Consider the following 24,293-nt stretch of genomic DNA (forward strand, 5'->3'; position numbering starts at 1 on the left):
GTTTGAGCTTGACCACTTCGACCTTTGATGTTCCATCTGAAAGGATCCATCTTTGAGCCTATAACCGCCTGGAGCTCCACCACTAGCTCAACTGACCTCTCTCCTCACACTCCTTGGTCCTTGACTGTGACCCCAAGCCTTCTAGACTCAGCCGTCATATGACTGTGTGAGTCCAACTGTTCCGGTAAGAAGTATTTATCTACTATTTACTGATGGTTACAATCAAGTCTACCTGCATGAACATATTCGTCTAGCACACCATTTTCCTTCCATGTGACGGTTTGGCCACTCCTATGCCATCAACATAGTGGAATGAGTGCCTATGTTGGACTTTTACTTTCAGGCATCTAGTTCTGTGCGATTTTTGTTTTGCTATTATTATTTTCTTAATTTGTGTTGATTACACTTATTATTATTGAAGCGCTACACTGTTTTTATTATTTCATCTGTTGAACTTTGTTTGTTTTTAGTGTTGGCGGCTGTTTTGGCTGTTGTGGCCATTTTTTACAAACTATAGCGCAGTGTTTTCCCCTTTTCTAAATACGGCATCAGCCAAGTCCTTAGCAACACAAACACTCACATTTGGTTTAATCTGCTGGTGAATGAAATTCTCCTCATCCATTAAACCTCTGCCCCAATTTTCTCAAAAACATTGTCTTTTTGGCCCAGTTTCACCATAAGCTAAGGATTTCTTTTCCATATTAGCCATGCAGAAGTCTCATCAAATAGCATCAGATACACTTTTTGGTGAAAAAATATTAATTATTCCTTTACTGCTAAGGACTTAGGGACACTGATTGTGACATCTTGCAAACCTCCAGTGCCTTTATCATGAGCCTTTGTTAGGCTTCCAAGTAGCCATATATTGTGAAATAGTGGTTCCAGCATGCTGGCCATTTACAGTTCCCTCTGACATTTATTTTTTCCTGCTGTGTTGAATTTTTATGGTAGAAAATTCTCATCATTCATTTGCAGCTATTTCACAAATCGTAGTTTACTATACTGTAGCTGTTCAGGTTTTAAACCTGGATTATTGCCATGAAGTGCAAGCTTCTAAGAAATAAGTGAGGATAATATAGGAGCTACTATTTTGATTAGTGTACTGTAATCATGCCTATTGCATTACCATATGTAACAAATCCATGCTATTCATAAATGTCTTTGTCACCTTACTTTGTTATATAATAAAATCTACTTAAAAAACAAAAAACTAAAAAAGTGTTCCTGAATTGTCATCCTGATTCTGTCTTAACTAGATAGTAAACCAGTGATCAGGAGCAGCCATGTATTAAGTAAATCCCATCTTGCAAGCCTGTTCCAGTTCCTGTTCACTAGACACTGTTGCTTTTTCAGACAAATCATCATTGGCAGTGCCCATATTTATATGATGATAGGTTTATTTTAACTTTCTTGCATGAACACCATATTATACATGATTCATTTCTGAGTGGAAGTAAACAGTGGTGTAACCAAACCCATAGCAGCCAGTGGTAAATCCAGTACTGTATCATTAAAGTTTAAATAAAGGCAACTTTTTTGTATGTATTGGAGTGCAGAGGGAGTACATTGCTTGTCAATTTTTATTGCTGTGTGTGCCCCTGTTGCAGAGATCCACTCTCTCTCTTTTTGTCCTCTTTACCATTATCACTGAAAGTGAAAGTAAAAGAAAATCCTACATTTTGGGTTGTCCCCAGAAAAATAATAGAGGGGAAATCTTCCAATGGGGACACTAGTTCTGGTGACCTGGAGGTCTCTAAAAAATTCCCTTATATTGCAGCTAATTCCCCTCCCTTTCTGTTTGGCTATGGGACAGGAAGTGAAGAAAAATCTGCACAATGGGAAGCTGGTGAAAAAAAAGAAAATCTTCCAGGTGTTATAACCCTCCTTTACTCTATTCACAATGAAAAATAATTTTGCCTATAGTTATACTTTAAGGATTGCAGAGGTCACTGCTAAAACTGGCCTTGCACCCCCTGTGAAATTAGGAAGAACTGAAATCAGACATGTAGCGGAAGACATCAGATTTGAAATGTTGTTGCTAGCCACGGATCCCCTTTCCGGGCTGTGCAAGGAGGAGAAATTTAGTTGTCTTAGTCTAAATGTATTGCCCTCAGAACTTCCAGTCATTCTGGCCAGCATTGAAATGAATATGTATGTCTAATACAGTCTTTCTCAGGCTGTAAAAAAATATTTAATATTGCTACTAGAACTTTTTTTTCTTACTGATTACTTGACAGCTATTATCAGCATCTACTTGCTGGGGTGGTGAAAGGGGTGGTAAGACTTGAAATATACACTTGAAATTTACACCATTTATTTAGCTGCACTGGTGTTCCCCTGATCCCTGACAAATTCTCTCCATTTCACTAGTCTCTAGTAATGTATCAACTACTGAATGCTCTCCTACTACTTGCCCTTGATTTAAACATATTTATTTATTTTATTTAGGATTTTTTTTTTTTTTTATTAAACAAAGGTATTTCAGAGGCTACTATTCCTAGCCATAGTATTTTTACAAGTCATTTTACACTCATGAAATGTATAAAGAAATTGCTAAATAAAAAGCATTGTGTGAAAATATGATTTTACCTGAAACAACGATCAGTCAGAGGTGTAAGGACAAGTCTTCCAGCATTGCCTAAATATTCATATCCATAAGTTACAGTTGTGGTAACCATTCTAACTACAACATTGTTTTCCTCCCAGTAATATCTCATTTGTGCAATCCAGCCAAAATCTGAACAGTTTGTAATCCCACGATTATTTAAATTGAAAACAACATCTCGAGCTAAAAAAGAAAAAAGAAAAAACTCACATTACTACATAAAACGCAACCCATACGGAAGAAATGGATTATAAAATTCTAAGTAGCTACAGTATTTCTGGCACAAATAAAACAGAACTACATCCAAAAGAATATTACGTTTCTAATGTACTTATTAATATAGTAAATCAGTGATCTTGCAATGTTCCATATTGCTATAAATAGGCCAGTGAAGCATTATTTTCTACTTGCTTTTGTGTGACATTTAGAATAGGAAATTATACATTGAGGAATATGGAGCAAAAAAATATATAAAAATGTGAAAAATACCTAAATATGTAATACATTTATTAACAGTTAAAGCCCCCCAAATCAAACACAAAATTCAACATGGCTAATAAGGAGTATTTGCTAAGTAAAGAGATTTCATAAGCATATTTTTATTATGGTAAGGACTAAGTGAAAAAAACGTAAAGATTATGTCTTTTAAGTAAAGTATTGCATATTAAGATGTAGCATCATTTTTTTGAACTAGCAGATATGTTTTTTCTCAATTTACATATGATTGAAAAAAAAAAAGTTATTTATAGGTTTCATAGCTCAAACTGAAATATACCGTATACACATACAGTCATTGAATAACTTACTAGCCCTGACTCATTGCAGTGACCCATTTCCCATAATAAGGCTCTGTTGCAACTTTCAATCAAACAAATGGCAGACAGCCAATGTTGTGCTGTCTTTAGCTAACCCATAGTTCTCTGTAAGTCTTATGTAAGCTACAACATTTTTACATTTCTCTGTATGTAGTTGCCTCTTATACTTTATGTCCCCTGCTCATTTTAAAGAGTGTTGCTAGGCAAATGGTGCTTGCACATCAGAGTTGCACTGCAGGTGCAGTGTTGCACAAAGCCAGTATAGGACACTAAAGCTGCTTAAAGGAGCAGCTTTAGTACCCTGTACTGGCTTCTGTAGCATGATGGAGGAAAGAAAACCTTGTTTCTCTATGTACAAAAGCACGGGTTTGTATTTTGTTAGGAAACTTTAGCTATTGTTTGTAACCTGTCCAAAACTGTATTTTTTTGCAGCTGGCATGTCTCCAGTAACCATTCTATTTAGATGTAAAGGGGAAGATTTACTTAAACTGTTGCACACTGGTGCAGTTGTGCAAATAACCAATCAGCTTCTAGTTTTTATTGTCAAAGCTTAATTGAACAAGCTGAATTTAGAAGCTGATTGGTTGTGCACCAGTGTTAGTAAATCTCCTCTAAAGTGTCTGTGATATCTTAAACCACTTCTGAATAACCTATTGCAGAAGCAAACACTCCACCATGACACAAGCTATCTACCATGTTTTATCAACAGTAGCTCCAACAAGTATACTTTATAAAAAATGATGTGGAAGATATAATGGCAGATGATAGCACTAATGGAATAATTGGTTTAAGGAATAAAGTAGGATACATTTTGTCAAAAAAAATGCAAATACTAATTGAAATTTTCTAATCTGTGGAAATAAAATACTATTTATATATTTTATTAATCTTAAAGGGGTTGTAAAGGTAAATTTTTTATTTTCTACATAGGTTCCTTTAAGCTAGTGCATTGTTGGTTCACTTACCTTTTCCTTTGATTTCCCTTCTAAATGTTTTTTTTCTTTGTCTGAATATCTCACTTCCTGTTTCTCCTCAGTAAACTTCTCACCATCATCCGAGCTGGTGGTTAGTCAGCCAGAACAGCTTACTGAACAGCTTACTGGGGTGAAACAGGAAGTGAGAAATTTAGACAAAGAAAACAAAGAAAAAAAACATTTAGAAGGGAAATCGAAGGAAAAGATAAGTGAACCAACAATGCACTAGCTTAAAGGAACCTATGTAGAAAATAAAAAAATTACCTTTACAACCCCTTTAACATTAAATAAAGGAAGATCCGCCCTTTTATTTATTGTCATTAAAAGAATAGAACAATTCAACTCAAAGCTTGTATTTCAATATAGCATTGTTCCAGTGAAGCTGAATCCCTTCCTGTCTTCTTATTGCCTAAGCACATTAGAGATGACATATTTCCAACGGGATTCTCAATTCTGCCCAAGGTTCCTAGTGAACAAGGCTTTGAGTCTTCACCTGGCCATAGATGAATAGAATTGCAAATTAACATTTTTGGAAAAGTCTTAGGATTTTTTTTTTTTTTTTTACGAAAATTCTCATAACATTCTCAGAACATTTGAATGTCATTAGAAAGATTTTGTTTGCTTTTAACATTTGATTTTGAAATGAATGGACTTTATCGAATTTAAACCACATACACAGGCCCAGTTTCTCCCCTGGAACATTTCTTTCTTTCCCTCCCCCTGCCTCCCCTGAGGGACTCTTCCCTGCCTTTTTTTTTTCTTTCTTTCTTCTGCTTCTACTCTCCACCTATGTTTTCCACTACCAACCGCATGTCCATTTCAGTTCCTTTGAGAACTATACCCTTTCATATATTTCTTGCCCAACCCCTTTATCCTGGTAAGCTTCTACACACAGCTGCCTGTCCTTATGATCTTATCCAGCTTAATTATTCTCAAGAGAGTCATCTCCCCCATTCTACAAACAGATTTCACTATCTTGTATAAAACCTACCTATTGTTATTTAAGATAATTACCCTATGTCAGAAACTCCTTTTGTTTCATTTTTTTGAACCGATGCTGTTTTCCCCATGGACTGTTCTTATGATTATTTTCTTAGACACTTCCCTATTGATTAGTTGTACCTTACTATATTTGCCTTATGTCTCAAAAGTGACATGTTTCTTTTTGTATCCTTTATTCTTGTCATCAATAAAATATCTGAACAAGAGAAAACCAAATACACTGTTAAAAGTTTGTTTGAGAAAAACTTTCCCCCCTGCTCCTCAAATTTTCTTGTCACTGAGGTTGAATATAAACGTTGATTTCACCCACTAACGATTCAACAAACTATATATATATATATATATATATATATATATATATATATATATATATATATATATATATATATATATATATATATATATAAGAAAAGCAACAGGTTTACTTCCCAGCAGCACATGATCACATAATAATTTTATCTTCAATACTCTTTTCAGCTGCCATAGCATAGCAAAGAAAAGGTTTAGCACTTTGGGTAAAGAGCATATGAATCACTCTATGATTCCAGAGACTTATAGAGGTTTATTTACTAAAGATGGAGAGTGCTAAATCAGGTGCACTTTTGCACAGAAACCAATCAGCTTCCAGACTTAATTGAACAAGCTGAGTTTAGAAGTTGATTTGCCACCATGAACAGGTGCACCAGATTCTGAGTGCAGCAGTTTTAGTAAATCTCCTCCATAGACTCTTTAATCATTAGTGAGGGACCTCTGGATTGGTGCAAGGCCAATGCAGTGCCTATAATGAAAAAAGGGATCAAAGTATCTACTCAATAACTATAAACTGGCTGAGTTGAACTATTATAGTTGGGAAGATGCTTGAAAATTTAATAAAAGACCACATAAATGAGTTTTTGCTAGAAAAAAAATATTTAACACAATAGACAGCATGGAATACATGAAAGACCAAAGTTGTCAAACAAATATGTTTGCCTTTAATGAGGAAATAAGCAAACAATTTGACAAAGGTGTGGCAATGAATACAGTATACTTGGATTTTTCCAAAGCATTTGACACAGTTCCTCACACATGGCTAATATGTATGTTAATGTCTACACGCTTAAAAAAATTAAGTTTGTAAATAGATAGAAAACTTGCTAAAAGACTGTTTTTAGAGAGTTGTGATTGAGGATTTATACTCTGAATGGTCTAAGGTGATTGGTTCAAAATTCAGTGTTTAGACCCCCACTTTTTTGGATTAAAAGTATTATTTCAGTATTTGCAGATGACACCAAGATATGTAGGGGAATAATGTCCTTGCAGGATATCTCCAACTTACAAGCCAACCTTAATGCACTATTTTATTTGAGCATCTATGTGGCAAACGAGGCTTGTTGTGCATAAATGTGAAATTGTACACCTGTGGCTAAAAACCTGCATGCATCATACATTCTGGGTGGAAAATAACTAGCGGAGTCAGGATTTTGGTGTTTTGGTAGATCATAGACATAATAATAGCATGCAACGCCCAAGCTGCAGTGTCTTCATCTGGATTAATTGTGGGTATGAGATTGTGTATATGAAGGTTTTCTATGTAGTTATATTTTTTTCTGTTGATTGAGCAAGATGAATTTGTGTTTTTTGTTTTTTTTTCAACCTGACTAACTATGTAACAATGTGACTGTACTGAGCCAATCACCTGACACCAGTGATGTCACAAAGAGACAGTATGTAGGAATGAAGGTGAGTCTGTACTGATGGGTAAGGGACGGTGACTTCATAAATGTGACACTCTTGCTTTGCCTTGCACAATAAATTCACATGATACTTCTAAAATACAATGACAACCTGTATCTTTTCAATGAATCTCAGCATTACTAAAACCACTTTTTCCCATTATCAACAATAGATTATGTTTTTCTCCATCCTCCATTTTTAATTCTATCATAGTTATCACCTTGGCTGTTTAATTTGAGGGAAGTACCAAAAACATGACCCTTGCAGAAACAGTACTAGGCAGTAGGCAACGCTAGATTTACTGAAGCAAATATTGTAAATTATTTGTATTTAAGTTAATATTCTATATATACTAGGATGGGGGTGTGGGGAATAACATGCGAGATTTTGCAGCTGTTTTTATCTCTGGATGGCAGAAAAGTAAAATCATCTGTGAGTAAGGCTCTAATATAATGATAGTATTTACTTTGTTAATTTTTGTATAATTGGGTTTTCACCTGAAAGTTATGTTACAAAGCTATTAAATCAAAGAACTTTATCCCTATCTGATTTTGCCTCGATATCTGTTTATTGTGCTAATACTCTGTGATATTTAATAGGAATCTGGTTGATTAATGAGGTGTTTAATTTTTATAGTCACTATTAAAATGAAAAGCAGTCGGCTTTATCTCAGAAAAATCTATTTCAAAGGAGCTTGATGCTCATTATGAGTAATCACTTGCAACTCTTGAAAGAAACATAAACCCAATACAGCTCAAAAGTTAAAAAAAGAGAGAACTCAGAAACTGAAAACCTCCCGTTTAAATTTTTGGTCATGTAGCTATGATTTGTCATTGCATTTATCACATTTTCAATGCATGCAATGCCTGATAAACTTGCAATACCTACAATCATTGTTTATCAAAAAACAAAAAAAAAAAACGCAAGCTAAATTACCAGATGTGTGTAGTAACTATGTAACAATCTTATTAAACACAGTAGGGTTCCTTTTGCTTGCTCTAGTATTAAGCAATACTGGTTTAAGTATATTTTCTGGTTCTCATCCAAACCTACATTTAGGTTATAGGTTAAATTTTCAATGGGCACATATTATGAGTTATTTTGTAATGTTTTCTTTACGTGGACACCCTTAATTTTCTAGCACTTTTCCATAGGGTTCAATTCTTATATAAGGAAATGGAGCTGTTCTCTGCAGATGACTCCTGTAAGCCCAGAGAAGTTTGATGATGCACATCATTGATGCCTTGAATGCAAACAAAGTGGGCTGAATGATGCTGGATCACAGATGGGTGAGTCTGCATTCGAGAGAGTCCAAAGAAGGAAGTATTGTAGTAAGAGCGGATTTTTTGTTTTGCTAGTACAGGACTGCTTATATTTTATATTTTTTTTCATAAGCTGGGGTTGAGCTTTTATTTATTTATTTATTTATTGTTATGTGACTTTTTAATAACCTTTTTACAAATGTGGACATTTTTAGTTTTGGCAGACACGGTATACTTTAGCTACTACAATGATTCTGTATATTTTACAATTTAAAACTGTGGAGATATGATAGCAGTTACATGAGGAAGACCATTGTGTACAAATGAAAATCAGAAAGTAGAACTTACAATAAACTTGCTGACCACCCATGGTATATATAAGTCATTACTTTGATGCTATCATTTTTTATTGCGGGTAATTTGGCGTCTGATAAAAGTGGTCTCGCAGGCACATTCACCATGGGATCACTTTTAGAAGTGATGGGAGAGATGCATTTGGACAGTACTTCAATATCAAACACCTTTCACTGTGGACTTGCTTTATGTAGGACTTTTTACAATTATCTTTCACTATGAATCTGTTTGAAGCACTGTGCAATACTGCTATTAACATACCAATTTATATATATATATATATATATATATATATATATATATATATGTATTTTTAACACTATATTATTAATAACTTTTGGCACTTTAGTACTTTATATTCACAAGTATATTGATATTATGGTGTTGAGGATGTATTTTCCAGTACTGCATTATTTTGATATATATATATATATATATATATATATATATATATATATAGCACTGGCTCCTGACGAGCATGCACTATATGTTTTTGAAAATGAATATTCCTGAAACCACAGTTAAGTTGTAGGGCTAATTTTACTAAATTATGATTTCAGTACCAGTCCAGTTGGGTTGCACTGGGTTCTCCTTGGCTGCAGGTGTCGCTGTCACCGCCGGCCACGTTTTCTCGTAACCAGCCCAGTGGGAGTGTTCTCCTGCTGTGCATTCTGGGAGGTGGCATTTAAGGTGCTGACATCACGTGTTACAGGGTTTCCGTGCCAGAGGATTTTCTGTCTGTTTCCTCCTGACTAGCCCCCATGGCCCTACTGGCCTGGGGTGCAGTTCAATGCAATTTGAAGTCTCGGGGCTGGATAGCCCGAAACAAAGCAACTGCAGGGACAGGCCTGACTGGATGTCAAGGCTTGGTGATTCAAGGGTGGTCTGGTGCCGTCTCATCTAAGGAGAGGCTCAGCAACTGGAGAAGCATCCAGGGGAGGACTCCTCAGGAGAAGGCAATATACAAGCCTGGCTTCTCTGAAGGAGCCTGAAGGCTCAATTGAAGGACACTTCATGGATCCACACTCATACGTTATCGCCGGACCGGCTGAGAGATACTGTTACCGTATAATAGCTCTATAAATTTGTCTATGTCCCTCAGTTACACTCAAGTCTGTGGCAGAGACTTTTTCTTAAGTATTCTACGCTCAAGTCTGTGGCAGAGACTTTACTTAACACCCTACCAGCTGCTAGGTCTAGTGAGAGGAGGTCTATCCGGGGGTTGTGAAAATCCAGCTGTGAAATGGTTATTCTCTGGATTCCTTCCATAAAGACTTTTAATTTTTGACAGTTCAAAGTACCTGAACTTCCTCCTAACCCTCTACTCTAACCTTAGAGATCTTGTTTCTATTCAAAATAAATAACCCAAAAGAAGATCCGGTGTCAGTTTCTGCATTTCTTTGGGCCATCTACCACGGGAAACCCTAGACAGAGACGAGGTCAAGAAGGTAACGGTAAGCACAATAAAACTAGCAGCTCCTTCGGGGGTCAGTGCTGCATATATATATATATATATATATATATTTTTTTTATCACAGACTATGGAAGTGTGATCAATCAGCGCTACTACAGTGGTAATTCAATGCTATACTTGCTATGTATACATGCAATAAAATTTGAATTCATAAAAAAATTATAATAAATGTCCCATAAATCAATATAAATCTTGATAATAGTGCTCCAATGTTATTACGGAGATATGATAATAACACTGGGACACTACTATCGAGATTGATATTGATTTATGGGACATATATATATATATATATATATATATATATATATATATATATATATATATATATATATATATATATATATATATATATATATATATATATATATATATATATAACAAATGTTATTTTATCAAGTACTCTTACTATGAGATTCAAAGAATCTTATCAACCAAGTTCTTTTTAAACCAACAAATGTACACATCCTAAAGAAATACAAGTTTAATAGAAGTATTACATAAATGTTCCATTATTACTGATACATATAGTCAATGTGGTAACAAACTACATCCTATAGATCACAACAGGAGCAGTATCATTTATTACATCTATTTAACAGAAAGCAGACTACAGAGCTGTTGACAATAAAATGTGTAGACTACGTTACAGCCAGTTCAATGTGCTGCTAAACACGTACTTTCCACATTTGTCTTCTGAAAAATAAACAAGCGTCCATGCAGTGTTGCTAGCTGGACAGGAGTGCAATAATAATGCCATAAGTCAAGGATAAAGTGCCACATTTTCATTGTACTTTAAAAAAAAAAATTCTAGAGAAAAAAATAAAATAAATAGGTAACTTGACTGAATTGCTGCTATCAAGAAAAAGTTAAAAAGGTGTGCTAAAAAGAAAGTTATAACTGTCTAGGGGCTAGCTTAACTTTTGTGCTAACAAATTAAATGGATTTTCAATCCACAATCTTCTTTCTTATTCATTGAAAAAGAGAGCAATTTCGCTGGCTCTGCTCTTGCTATTCGATATAAACACCATTGCAGGAGCTCATATATTCTTCTCTTAACCTTTTGTGAACCTTCATTGTACACATGCCTGTTGTATGTCTTTCCATGAATGCTGAAAGGGCGCTGATCTCAAACTGCTAGAAAATGGTTGAACAGCTAAAGCCTCAGATGAGAATTCTTGAACTCCAAATTCTAACACTAAAAGAAATATATTTCCTAAAAATGATTTTCTGATAAATTGCTCTTACATAGCATGTATTTTTAAGCATTATTGACATTCAAGAAGCACAAATGCCATTATTTAATAAGGTTTTTAAATGAGATTAATAAATGTTACGTGCAGTATCCCATAGCAGCCACTCAGATATTAGCTGCTTTAGCAAGACTGGGGAAAATGTATTCATATTGGTTGCCTTTTTTTCTTTATGAAATAAACACAAATTGGTCAAACAAAATAAAGTCATGTGCTCTGATGCATTACAGAAACATTTGAATGAAATCTAAATTACTGAAAGTTGTGCTCCCTGTATAAATATCAAGGTTTTATTTTCAATAGCATGTACCTTTTAAACACATGAAGGCTGAGCTAAATATTGTGTATCATGAATACACCTGTGTGCATCATGTATTAAATTCTTTATATAACCTAATGTAAAATGTATACATTTTCCTAATTCTCCTGCATGATTGAATGCTTGAAAATGAAAACAGTTCACTGAACTGTACCTTAGTAGGGCCAATATTTGGAGAGTACTAAAGTTACAATATTTTCTGCATCTTTAATACATTTTAGAATTAATTTTGTTTGTCTATCTTTAAGTCAGTAAGTTATGCAATAGGTTACATCTTAGAGTTAAAGGCCTAGAAAATTGAATGGGATAATCTTACTAGTCTAAAGGTTGTAAAAAAAACATTATACACACTATTTATGCTATAAGCATTTCTAAAAAGACAGATATTACCCACACTTGGTATGGAGGTACCAAAGTGAAGGTCCAACAACTCATCTCAACACAACAATATTTGAGTAAAAAAGAAAGAGAGAAACCATATTCCTAAAAAAAATAGCTAGTAAAGGCTTATCAAAAAGCACAGTTCTAAAATCAAAGGAAGAAAATTTTTTGAAAAAGATCACTGCAAAACATTTTGCAGCTTTAAAAACATATGTATTCTATATAAAATTTGAAGCCATCTGTCCTGGTGATTTATTCACATTAAGTTTTTATATTCTATCTTGAACACAGCTTTCTGTCAGCCACATGGGTATAATCAATACAGTGTTATTAACATTACTGTCTAATATTAGTTTTGTTTGTATAAATTGATGAGAAGAATGTATTTAATACAGTTGCCCTGTTTCTGGCACCTGTGACCAATGCCCCTGATCACCTTTTTTGGGCCCAACATGTTCTGACTTAGCCTTTTAATATATTTGAAAAATTTTGTTTTTTTTACTCTCCTCGGTAATCTGTCTCTCATACAGTGTTTTGGCTGCCATGATTATGCTCTTGCATTTGTTATTTGAATTATTTGAAGTTTTAGAATGCTGATTGTGACCCTTTGGTCTTAAAAATAAAATTCCCTTTTCCCTTATTATTTAGCCAGCTAAGTTTAACTTTTGCTCTTTTGTTTTTGTTGCCCAGTGGAATGTACTGATGAATGACATTGTTTAATAGGTCCCCTAAAGCACTCCCACTTTCCTTAAATGTTCTTTGTTGAAATAATGTGATTCCATGTAGTATTATGTAGCATGGAGCACAGCTTGGTAAAGTTGGCTATTTTGAAAGTTAGTGTTCTTATCCTTCCTGCATGTCTCTTTCCTATAATTGATTGCAAATATAATTACTCTGACTGTGGTTTTCTAAATTATCCCTTGCTTCCACTTCTGCAATCAGTTCTATGTAGTTTGAAATTGAAAGGTGCAGCAGAACATTATTTCTAGTTGGTATATCTACCATTTCACTTAATGGTACACATGTTTTCACTTAATACATTTTCCTGCAGTATGTTCAAGAAATGACAAGCATTACTTGAGTGTGCAGCTCTGTCTGTCCAACCAATGTTGCAGAACATACCTGAGTGCCAGGGATTGTAAAGGTGAAAAGGGAGGAAGAGGCACATTAAAGAGGCATTATGATATCCAAGGGCAGGGGCAGCTTGAAGAGTAGTGGAAGAAGCGGCCATTCACCAGAAGAAAATCCAGTACAGTCTATTGATAAATAGGTGTAGGCTGTTTGTATCCCTAGGTCCACTTCACTTAGCACAGAATTCTCAGTCCTTTTTAACATGTCTATAAAGATGTGCAACAACCCCCTGGTAAATGATGTGTGCTCAGAATCATGCTAGTATCAAGTTGAAGCTCTCAGGAGTGCCCCACTAAGGAGTGAGAGGGAACAAGAAGACTATGATGTGGAGATGATACAACAAGGAGGGGCCAGAAAATTTCAGTGGAAAGCAGAGGAAAAGTCAACACAAGCTCGGTCGACAAAAGGCAAGACTGCAAAAGAGTGGTCAGGCCAATCCAGTTTATTAACCGGCAAGACAGCAGAAGAGTCGTCAGGAAAATCTGGGTTGACAATGAACGAGACAGTAGAACGGGGGTCAGGTGAAAGGCATGGATAGACAGCAAGCAAAAGACCAGTCAAGCCAATTTGGGTCAGCCACAAAACAGGCAATCAGTAGTATAGTATAGTATAGCTTTTTTTCAGAAAGCAGAGTTGCTGACAATCTGAAAACACAATCAGCAAAGCAGAAAAATGCAGCAAAGATGCAAACAAGGAGGGTGAGACTTTGTATGAAGCTCACAATGACAAAATGAATGAAGTGGTGGAAAATGTAATTGTTTAATAATATATGAAAACATGTTTATATGCATTGAATCACAAACAGAGACATGCACCCATAGCATGGTGCCAATCCCTGAACCAATAATCACCAATAACATGTTTAGAAACACTGATATTCAATGATAAAATTGAGGGGTCCACCAATAATCACAGTTGAATATATATGTTGGGTAAACCTGATGGGTTTACTTCCTCTTTCATACCCTGCAAAGGCAAAGCATAATGGACTACTATGCATCGCATAGTAGTCCATTATGTGTCACTTACCTGACACAGGAGCCAGCAAAGTCACCGCTGTCCCCTGTAGTCTGGCGCATCCATCTTCTCGGTGGGGTCTCGCAGCTCCGCCGCTGTCATTCGGCGAAGCCGCGATGATGTCACTTCCGCGCATTCGCACGGGAGCCAACACGATGCCACGCTCAGTGCGCCTGCGTGCCGCTGTCTACGGCGCATGCTCCGTAGACAGCGGTGCCTGTCTTTGGCCAAATATATCCTAAACCGTATAGGTTTAGGAGATATTTCTTGGACCTACAGATAAGCCTTAATCTAGGCTTACCTGTAGGTCAAAGTGTGTTGTAAGGGTTTACAACCACTTTAAAAGGCTAATATCTGCACGATCAATAGTATTGAATCCCTCTCAAGATATAATTAACATGAACACATATCTTGGTAGGTGTGTAGTTCATACACAATATCTAATATCTTGACGTGTTTTGTGGCTTTCAACCACTCTTCAGGAGCAGACATGTGAAGTATCTGCAATAGGAGAATGGATTAACTGGATAAGTACTGTATACCGAGTCAGGGTAGGGGAGGATAAAGCCCCCAAAAAACAACCACTTAAGACAGGAAAACTTATGGATATGTGTGCACTGGAGATCACAGTGCCCAAGACCATGGGCCCTCCAAGGGCATCAGCGTCAGGAGCTGAAGGGACACATCCAACAGCGGCACCCACCATAAACAGCAGCCCAGGTGGATCCAAGCTCCCTGAGCACCCCTGGTGTAAATCTGGAGGAGCCAGTAAAATAAAATAATATTACAGCTATGTGAATGAAGGGTAATGAGCATCAAGGTGGATGAAGTGGGGAAAGGTGGAAAAATAAAATGGTGGGGAGACCAGGAGTGAAGGTGAAAGACCATGATAAAGGATCACCACCAAGACACCCAGTGCAATGGAGGAAACATTTAATTGGAAAAATGGGTGGGGATCCGAAAGTATAAATCAGTAATTAAAATAATGTTGGGGCTATGTGAATAATAGGTAGTGTGCATGAGGCTGAACTAGGTGGTAAAAGTAGTAGGGACAGGGTGGAAGGATAAAATTGTTGGGAGACCAGGAGTGAAGGTGGAGGACCATGAGAGGGGATCATCACCAAAACACCCAGTACAAGGAAAGGAAAGGTAGAGTTAGAATGACAAGTGGAGATCCAAAGGTGTACCTGTGTTGAAAGGAGAAGGGGATCAATCCAGCAGCGATGTAAGGCCAATATGACGGAGAGCTCTGAGAAACTCAGACCACACCCATAGATATATGGTGCAGCAGCCATGCTCCCTACATTATACACAAGAGCTTGGAGGAGTGCAGGGACCCCAATGTCCGGGTGGAGTTACATCCAGCAGCTGGTGCCACCACAGCTCCGCCCACACTTGAGGGGATGAAATGTACAACGCCAGAGAGATCGTGCCACAAGGGCACCGCAGGGAATTTGGGACTTTAAATGAAACTTTGAATGGATAAAGTAATTTGCTTCCATCCCTGTCAATCTGACAGCAAAATATAGCAAAGATGCAAACAAGGAGGGTGGGACTTTATATGAAGCTCATGATGACAAATTTAATGAAGTGGTGGAAAACTGAATTGTTTAATAAAATATAAAAACATGTTTACATACATTGAATCACAAACAGAGATATGCATCCATAGCATGGTGCCAATCCCTGAACCAATTATCACTAGTAATAGCATGTTTACAAACATTGATATTCAATAATAAAATTGAAGGATCCACCAATATTCACAGTTGGATATATATGTTAAAAGGGTAATATCTGCACAGTCAATAGTCTTGAATCCTTGTCAAGATAAAATTAACATGAACACATACCTTGGTAGGTGTGTAGTTCATACATGATATCTAATAGCTCAATGCTTTTCACAGCTTTGAGATGCTCTTCAGGAGCAGAAATGTGAAGTATCTGCAATTATTCACATAGCCCCAACAATATTTTAATCACTGATTTATTCTTTAGGATCTTCACCCATTTTTCCAATTTAATTCTCCTCCCTTGCACTGGGTGTCTGTGTTACATCAGAGGGGGGCGGGGTCACCCATACATCACGGGGAAGCCCGGGTTTCCCCTTGCATCAGCCGGGGGCGGGGTCAGGTGACGGGTGGCCCCGCCCTCCGCATATAACAAACGTCAGGCAGCCGGGATCCCCGCAGTGTCTCCTCCGTGGAGACAGAAGATGGATGGATTCGCTGCGCTGGATCAGATCAGCCATCGCTGGACCCTGGAGAGATGATAATCCGTCGCTGGATAGCAAGAGTGGATTACCACCGCTGGAATCTTTTTTTTATTTTATTTTTATTTTTAATAAAGGAATTTTTCAAAAGTGTGTTTGTCTTATTTAACTATTTTTTACACTTTCTTTGTGAAATGGTAGGGGTACTTTTGTACCCCCTTACCATTTCAAACAGGGGGGGCTGGGATCTGGGGGTCCCCTTGTTAAAGAGGGCTTCCAGATTCTGATAAGCCCCCCGCCCGCAGACCTCCACAACCATCGGCCAGGGTTGTGGGTATGAGGCCCTTCTCCACATCAACATGGGGACAAGGTGCTTTGAGGGGTCACAGACCCCCAATGCATCCTCCCAATGTTGAGGGCATATGGCCTGGTATGGTTCAGGAGGGAGGGGGGCCTCTCTCTCGTCCCCCCCTCTTTTCCTGTGGCCTGCCAGGTTGCGTGCTCGGATAAAGGGTCTGGTATGGATTTTTAGGGGGACCCCCACGTCAATTATTTTTAAAATTTGATGCAGGGTTCCCCTTAATATCCATACCAGACCTGAAGGGCCTGGTAATTGAATTTGGGAGACCCCCACACTTTTTTTTTATTTATTTTTTATTTTTTTATCAATGACTTTCAATGACTGTTCTCTGTATTGCAGAGCTGACAATTCATAATAGCTGCGAGTGATTTTAAAGGACTTTTTTTCCTGCATAAATTACACTTTGTGCAGGGACAGTTCTAAGCACCAGAAACATGCGCCCCTTCACAGGCATATGAAATTCAAAGGAATATTACACTTTAATTGTTTCACTTTAATCATTATTAAAATCACTGCTCCCAAAAAAACTGCAGTTTTTAAAACTTTTTTTTGCATTGATACATGTCCCCTGGGGCAGGACCCGGGTCCCCAAACACTTTTTGGGACAGTAACTTGCAGAATCTTTTCTCTGTCAAATCTTTTTTCTCCGTCGAATATTTTCTCTATATAATCTGGGACTAATAGAGGTAAGGTTAGGCACATTCGACCACAGGTTCTATAGACACAGATTGTTATTGTCAGAGTCACATCAAATCTCCTATTGTATATCGAACTGTTGTAACAACAAAAACAAAAATAAAGTATTTCTTTATGTCGGATCTTTCGTTTTTCGGATTCTGTGCTTTTGTTATCGTTTGTCAAAAAGGAAACTAAAATACCTGAAATTCGGACAAAAATGCATTCGGACAAAAACGAATGCACATGTCTAGTAATTACTGTACATGCCACTGTTAAACAGGGGCAGAAAAATTGGGCCTTAGGTGGTGGTGGTGCCACAACACTGTAAGCTCTCAAAGATACTCTTGTTGGGTGTAGGAATGGGCCCTGCTGTGAAATATTATATCAAAAATTGTAATTACATGCACCTGTTAAACAGGGGCAGAAAAATTGGGCCTTGGGTTTCAGGACAGTATTCCAACATGGTAATGACCCCAGACACACCTCTAAGATGACCACTGCCTTTGCTAAAGAAGCTTAGGGTAAAGGTGATTGACTGGCCAAGCATGCCTCCAGACTTAAACCCTATTGAGCGTCTGTGGGGCATCCTCCAATGGAAGGTGGAGGAGAGCAAGGTCTCTAACATCCACCAGCTCGGTGATGTTGTCATGGAGGTGTGAAAGAGGACTCCAGTGGCAACCTGTGAAGCTCTGGGGAACTCCATGCCCAAGAGGGTTAAGGCAGTGCTGAAAAACAATAGTGGGGGGGCGTGGCCTGGCACCGTACCAAGATGGACGCGTAGTTCACTAGCTCCCGTCCACACGGCCCTGCAAATTGAACTACCAGCTTGGAAACCGTCCACGGGACCCTAAATTATGGAACGACAGGAGGATAAATCACCGGGGGCACGATCGCGCTCTCCGGCGGAGCTGGACACACACTCAGCCCGGCAAATCCCTGACATTTTCAGAGCGCGGCCCAGAGGCAGCTCGCAGGCCTCCACAGCAGCGCCCTCGCGTACTCACCGCTCGCACAGCAGAAGCCCGCACTGTGACAGAGGAGATACGATGCCCCGAGAACCGCAGGCAATCAGCATCGAAGACCTCAGGTCAGTTGCAGCGGATATTAAATCCATCCTAGCTGCGGCGATAGCGGATCTCAAAGACGATATCCACTCCATATCTATTAGAGTGGAAGAAGTGGAGATTACACAGGCCCGCCATGATGTCTCTCTCTGCCAGGTCCAGCAGTTAACCGAGTCCCACGCCGTACATCTGCGGGAGATTAACCGCCACATGGAGGACCTGGACAACAGAGGGAGACGTCGGAACTTAAGGCTAAGATGTATCCCGGAGTCCATAGATCCCAGTACTCTCTCCCAAACTGTGTCTACCATCTTTAATGATATTCTTGACAGACCTGCGGAAACACCAATTGTGTTTGAAAGATTGCACAGAGCTCTGAGACCAAGAAACAGAGAAGCAGACCCCCCACGAGATATTGTGTGCTGCCTTGTAGAGTTCCTGCTTAAAGAGGAGATACTCCGCAAAGCCAGAACCAGGAACCAAATATTATTTGAAGGAGCCAATATCAAAATCTTTCAAGATCTTTCGAGCATCACGCTGCAACGCAGAAGGGAACTCAGACCACTCCTAGACGTTCTGCGAGACAGATCAATACAATACAGATGGAAATTTCCCTTCTGTCTGTCGGTGACTCACCAAGGTCGCACGGCAAATTTACGGGTACCGGAGGATCTAGACCATTTCTGCACCGCCATCGACATACCCCTTGTAAGCTTACCTGATTGGTATAGCGATTTCAAGCTACACTCATCCATCAGATCCTCATCGATGGAAGGCTTAGAGGAAGCGGGAAATTTCAGCATTGGTAGACGCCGCCGACAAGTTCCAGCTCCCTCCTTACCACATCCACACCCAAGGGAAAGAGATATGCCGAGGAATGGCAGTCCAACAGCATCTCCGGCCCATCGAAGAGCACGGATCAACTGATTGCTCTGTTCGCATGCCTGATGCCTTGTTACACCGAATCCGTATTGACCTCACAGTCCGAGCTAGTTCCTGTTAACTTAATGTTCCTCAGACTGTGCACCTGACTATGATCTCGCTTTATGTGAACAACACCTAAATCCAACTGAGAAGCAAGCCGAAGATTGAGACTCAAATGTCATTTCTGCCTCTCTCCATCTCATACCACAGGTGTGAGACCCCTCTACACGCACTCTCTTGAAACTAGTTGAAAACCCCCAGATCGAGCGTCCCTTTTCTACAAGCGCCCACGAGAGAAGAAGCTTAGCTAAACATAGAACATGTGGAGAAGATCGACGGCGGTTGCATGTCTGACAGAATAGCTACACCTGACTCTTTGTGCGGGCAAGTATGAGAGACATTATGATAGAATCCTCTCCCTCTCAGTGGACTTTCATGTCTTTTTGGGGGGGAGGGAGACGGGAGCATTTATGCAAATTTTTTTATTTTTTATTTTTTGTTCTTTTTGCACTTTATCTGTTCCCCAATTCAGGAAGCTGATACTCTCCCATAGTACTAATGTTTTACTTCATGATGCATGATATGTTGTATTTTACATCTGGTTCTACAATTTGGGCTCATTAGGAGGGAAGCTTCTCGCATTAGAACTAATATCCTCAGATCAAACCTAAGTCCACCTATATTATGTCTTAGCCCACTACCGAGCAGATATTAGTACCCCTTATCACAACAGATTATTCCACAACAACGGGGAGGAATGAGGGGGAGATAGGTTACATTTGTGCGAGAGACGGTTCCCCCTATGACCGGGGGAATACCGATGAGAAGCTTCCCTCTTCACCCTAACACACACTACATATGGGGAATAATAGGTCAGAGAGGGGGGGAGAGAATTATGTTATATATATTTTTTTTTTCTGTTGTATTGTTGCTCTCTATGATTTCCCGAGTCGCATACACAGGTGCACTTCGTTAAATTTCTTTTAACCATTTATATATGGTCTTGCATGTTGTTCGGGCCTGTGAGGTCCTAGTTCCTTTGTTTATTATGTACGTCCTTAGGATCTGATGCATAAACTATTGACTTCACCTAATGTTCCTCTTTAAGTCAACTTATTCATTTCTCTTTGCATAATACATGTTGTAATGAGACCTTTTACTGTTTACAACACCCAATGCCCGTTAACATTGACGGACTCTACCGCTCAGGTCTTTCCCAAACCCCTATTTACTTTATTTTATCCATTGTACTCTCCACACGAGCCAGTGGGAATATGTCCCAATGGAAAATAGGCTCACCCTATCCTCTGTGCGCTAGTTGTCACAAACCTCCTGTCATAAGCCCAACCAATTCCAAGCCAAGCAGCTTTCTGGCCAATATTGGACAAAAGAGCAAGTTCACCTTGTGCTACCTTGCTTACCACCCCCTCACGACTGACGCAGGTAGTCGTGGTCGACCGCTCCGGTTACCAAACCTGTGAAATAGAGGGACGACTGGCTCGCCCCTACATCCGGTACATTCCACAACCCCTATCACACCTATTACCCCCGCCTTTGAGACACCTCTCCCCCCTTTTTTCTCTTCCCCCTCTCTCTCTGCTCCCCTACACACTTGTCCCTTGTCTGTTCTTTCCTCTGCCTCCCGGGGTTTTTTACGGCCTCTAGTATCCCCACTTCTTTTTCTGTTTGTTCACTGGTTAACCATCTTGGCCACCATGCCTTTCCCGTACTCACCGAACAAAAACATTTCCCTGAAAATAATCTCATTGAACGCCAAAGGGCTAAATACCCCTGAAAAGCGATCTCATATATTGACTAATATGAAATCTATGAAAGCAGACGTCATTTTCCTCCAGGAAACTCACTTCCGGCAGAATTCCATTCCTAAATTACATAACCATGATTTCCCCCACAGTTTTCATGCAACTTCCCCCATCTCCAAGACTAAAGGTGTTTCCATTCTAGTATCTAAAAAAGTATCTATCCAGATTTCAGACACTCTTGTAGACACAGAAGGAAGATTTCTCTTCCTGAAGGGGACCATCAATGGTAGGCGTGTAACTCTAGCAAATATTTATAGTCCCAATTCCTCTCAAGTAAAGTTCTTTCGGGAAACTATCAATCAATTGTCCTCCTTCCAAGAGGGTCTCCTGATTTTTGGAGGAGACATGAACATCCCCCTGGAACCAATTTTAGATACCTCCTCGGGTACATCTTCTCTCCCCTACAGGGCTATTAAACAGATTAGAAAGTGTCTCCACGAACTCTTGCTCCACGACACTTGGAGAGCACTTTACCCCCAAGACAAGGACTATACCTTTTATTCTATACCACATAAAAAATATTCACGCATCGACTGTATCTTTGTCCAACAACAATCTCTTAACTACCTACACTCGGCCACAATCGAACCTATGACCTGCTCTGACCACCATCCGGTGACAGCAACACTAGTGTTCCCTGACGAACATTTCAACAAACGCATATGGAGATTAGATGCTAGTATTTTATCTGACCAAGCCAAAACCTCAGACATTAGGGAATGCCTGACAAATTACTTTCAAGAAAATGACACGCCTGATGTCTCTCATTTAACGCAATGGGAAGCCCACAAAAGCGTAATAAGGGGTAAGATTATCTCTATCGCTTCTGCGATCAGAAAGGAAAAAGCTGCCAGGTTAGCGACCTTATTCGCCAGGCTGAAATCTTTAGAAGCTACCCATAAACATACACTAGCTCTAAATACACATGTAGAACTTTTAGAGAAACGCGCCCTCATTAAGGAAGACTTAGACCTCAAACTGAAAAGGAAATGTATTCTCACGAAGAAACTTTTCTATGAATTTGGCAACAAAACTGGACACTTGTTAGCTCAGGCTCTCCGCACGAAAAAGGCGAAACACACAATCCACATGCTCCACTCCCCAACGGGCAAACCCATCGTGAAAACTCAAGACATTGCACGGGAATTTGAACAATACTACAACTCACTTTATAATCTTGACCTCACCAACCCTAATAACCCCCCCTCTCAACGGAAATCAGACAAACTGCGTTCACTTCTTGAAAACCCATCCCTGAAAAAGATTCGCCCAGATATTGCTGACGCCTTAAACGCTCCACTCTCCCCTTCCGAATGGAAACAGGCAGTGCATCAGCTCAAGCCAGAAAAAAGCCCAGGCCCAGATGGCCTCACTGCAGTTTATTATAAAACTTTTGCGGACACTCTACAAAACCCCTTTCTAAAGGCCTTTAATTCAACCGCCACTTCCAGATCACTCCCCGCAGGGCTCTTAGAAGCCCCCATAGCAGTAATCCCGAAACCAGATAAAGATCCCACTAACCCGGGCAATTACAGACCAATTTCATTACTGAACGTGGACTTAAAGATCTTTTCCAAAATTCTGGCAAATAGACTGTTACCTCTGATTCAAGATCTCATCTCCGTAGACCAAGTAGGTTTTGTCCCTGGGCGCGAAGCCAGGGACAACACAATTAAAGCCCTCAATCTGCACCACCTCATGACTCAGTCAGGCCAAAAGGGATTCTTCTTGTCCCTCGACGCAGAAAAGGCGTTTGACAGAGTGTCATGGGAATATATGGAAGCTGTGCTCTGTACACTAGGCATAGGCCCTAACATGCTTAACTTCATCCTGGCATTGTACTCTAACCCAACGGCCAGAGTTAAAGTCAATGGCACTCTGTCAGACGCCTTTCCCGTACGCAACGGCACACGACAAGGGTGCCCTTTATCCCCTATCCTTTTTATCTTAACACTAGAACCCTTCCTTGAACAATTGAAGAATAACCAAAACATCAGAGGAATCCATACACCACACAAAGAATTCAAATACGCCGCCTTCGCGGATGACATCTTACTTTTCTTGTCTGAACCCATAACCACTCTCCCAAACCTCCTAGCTGAATTCCAATCCTTTCAATCAATTTCAAACCTAAAGATTAACTTCTCAAAGTCTTATGCTCTCAACATCTCCCTAACGCAGGACACACTTCAGCAATGTGAGAGTAACTTTCCGTTCCATTGGCGATCCGATCATATAACATATCTCGGTATCCAAATCCCCTCCAAACTATCCGAACTGTATGCTAAGAACCATCTGCGCCTTTTAAACAAGCTGATCCTGGATCTTCGAACGTGGAGCAAGCCGATATTCTCATGGTTCGGCAGGGCGGCCATCCTTAAAATGAACGCCCTGCCGAGACTTCTCTACATCTTACAAGCTGTCCCTATTCATCTTCCATCAACCTTCTTTAAGACGTATAAATCAGTATGCTCCAGATTTCTTTGGAACGGTCGGAGACCCAGGATTAGCTTCCAGTTTCTCACGCGCCCCAAAACTATGGGTAGAATTGGCCTACCGGACATATCCAACTACTGCTACGCAGTACACCTATCTCGTATCGCCGACTGGAACCTACACTCATCCTCTAAAGACTGGGTCGCCCTAGAATCATCCCTCTCACCTATCCCTCTAGCCTCCATCCCCTGGATTGATCCAAAAAGAATTCCCTTGCCTATAACACGTCATCCAATAATTGGTCCAACTCTGCATTATTTTCAACACATTTGCAAACGGTCTCGTATATCGTCTATCCCCAGTCCACTAACAACAATTAAACTAAATCCAGATTTTCCCCCAGGCTTATCCACTCGCTTCTTAGCCCCAGACTGGACACCAGCTCAAACCAGGGCGGGTAACTTCTTCTTGGGAGGTAAATTACAAACTGCC

At 39.3% G+C, this 24,293-nt stretch overlaps 1 protein-coding gene across 1 annotated transcript in view; it reads right to left on the minus strand.

The window, feature by feature from the left end:
• LOC143962680 (dynein axonemal heavy chain 3-like) overlaps positions 1–24,293 on the minus strand; it is a 2,426,925-nt gene that overhangs the window by 1,574,728 nt on the left and 827,904 nt on the right. The window contains exon 27 of the mRNA XM_077472045.1: positions 2,590–2,788. Within this exon, the coding sequence (XP_077328171.1) occupies positions 2,590–2,788 (199 nt within the window). The remainder of the gene's footprint in view (positions 1–2,589; positions 2,789–24,293) is intronic.

The sequence above is a fragment of the Lithobates pipiens genome, unplaced genomic scaffold (genome assembly GCF_037356315.1).
Source record: "Lithobates pipiens isolate NorthernLeopardFrog02 unplaced genomic scaffold, aLitPip1_a1.2 Scaffold_8, whole genome shotgun sequence".
Classification (NCBI taxonomy): Eukaryota; Metazoa; Chordata; class Amphibia; order Anura; family Ranidae; genus Lithobates; species Lithobates pipiens.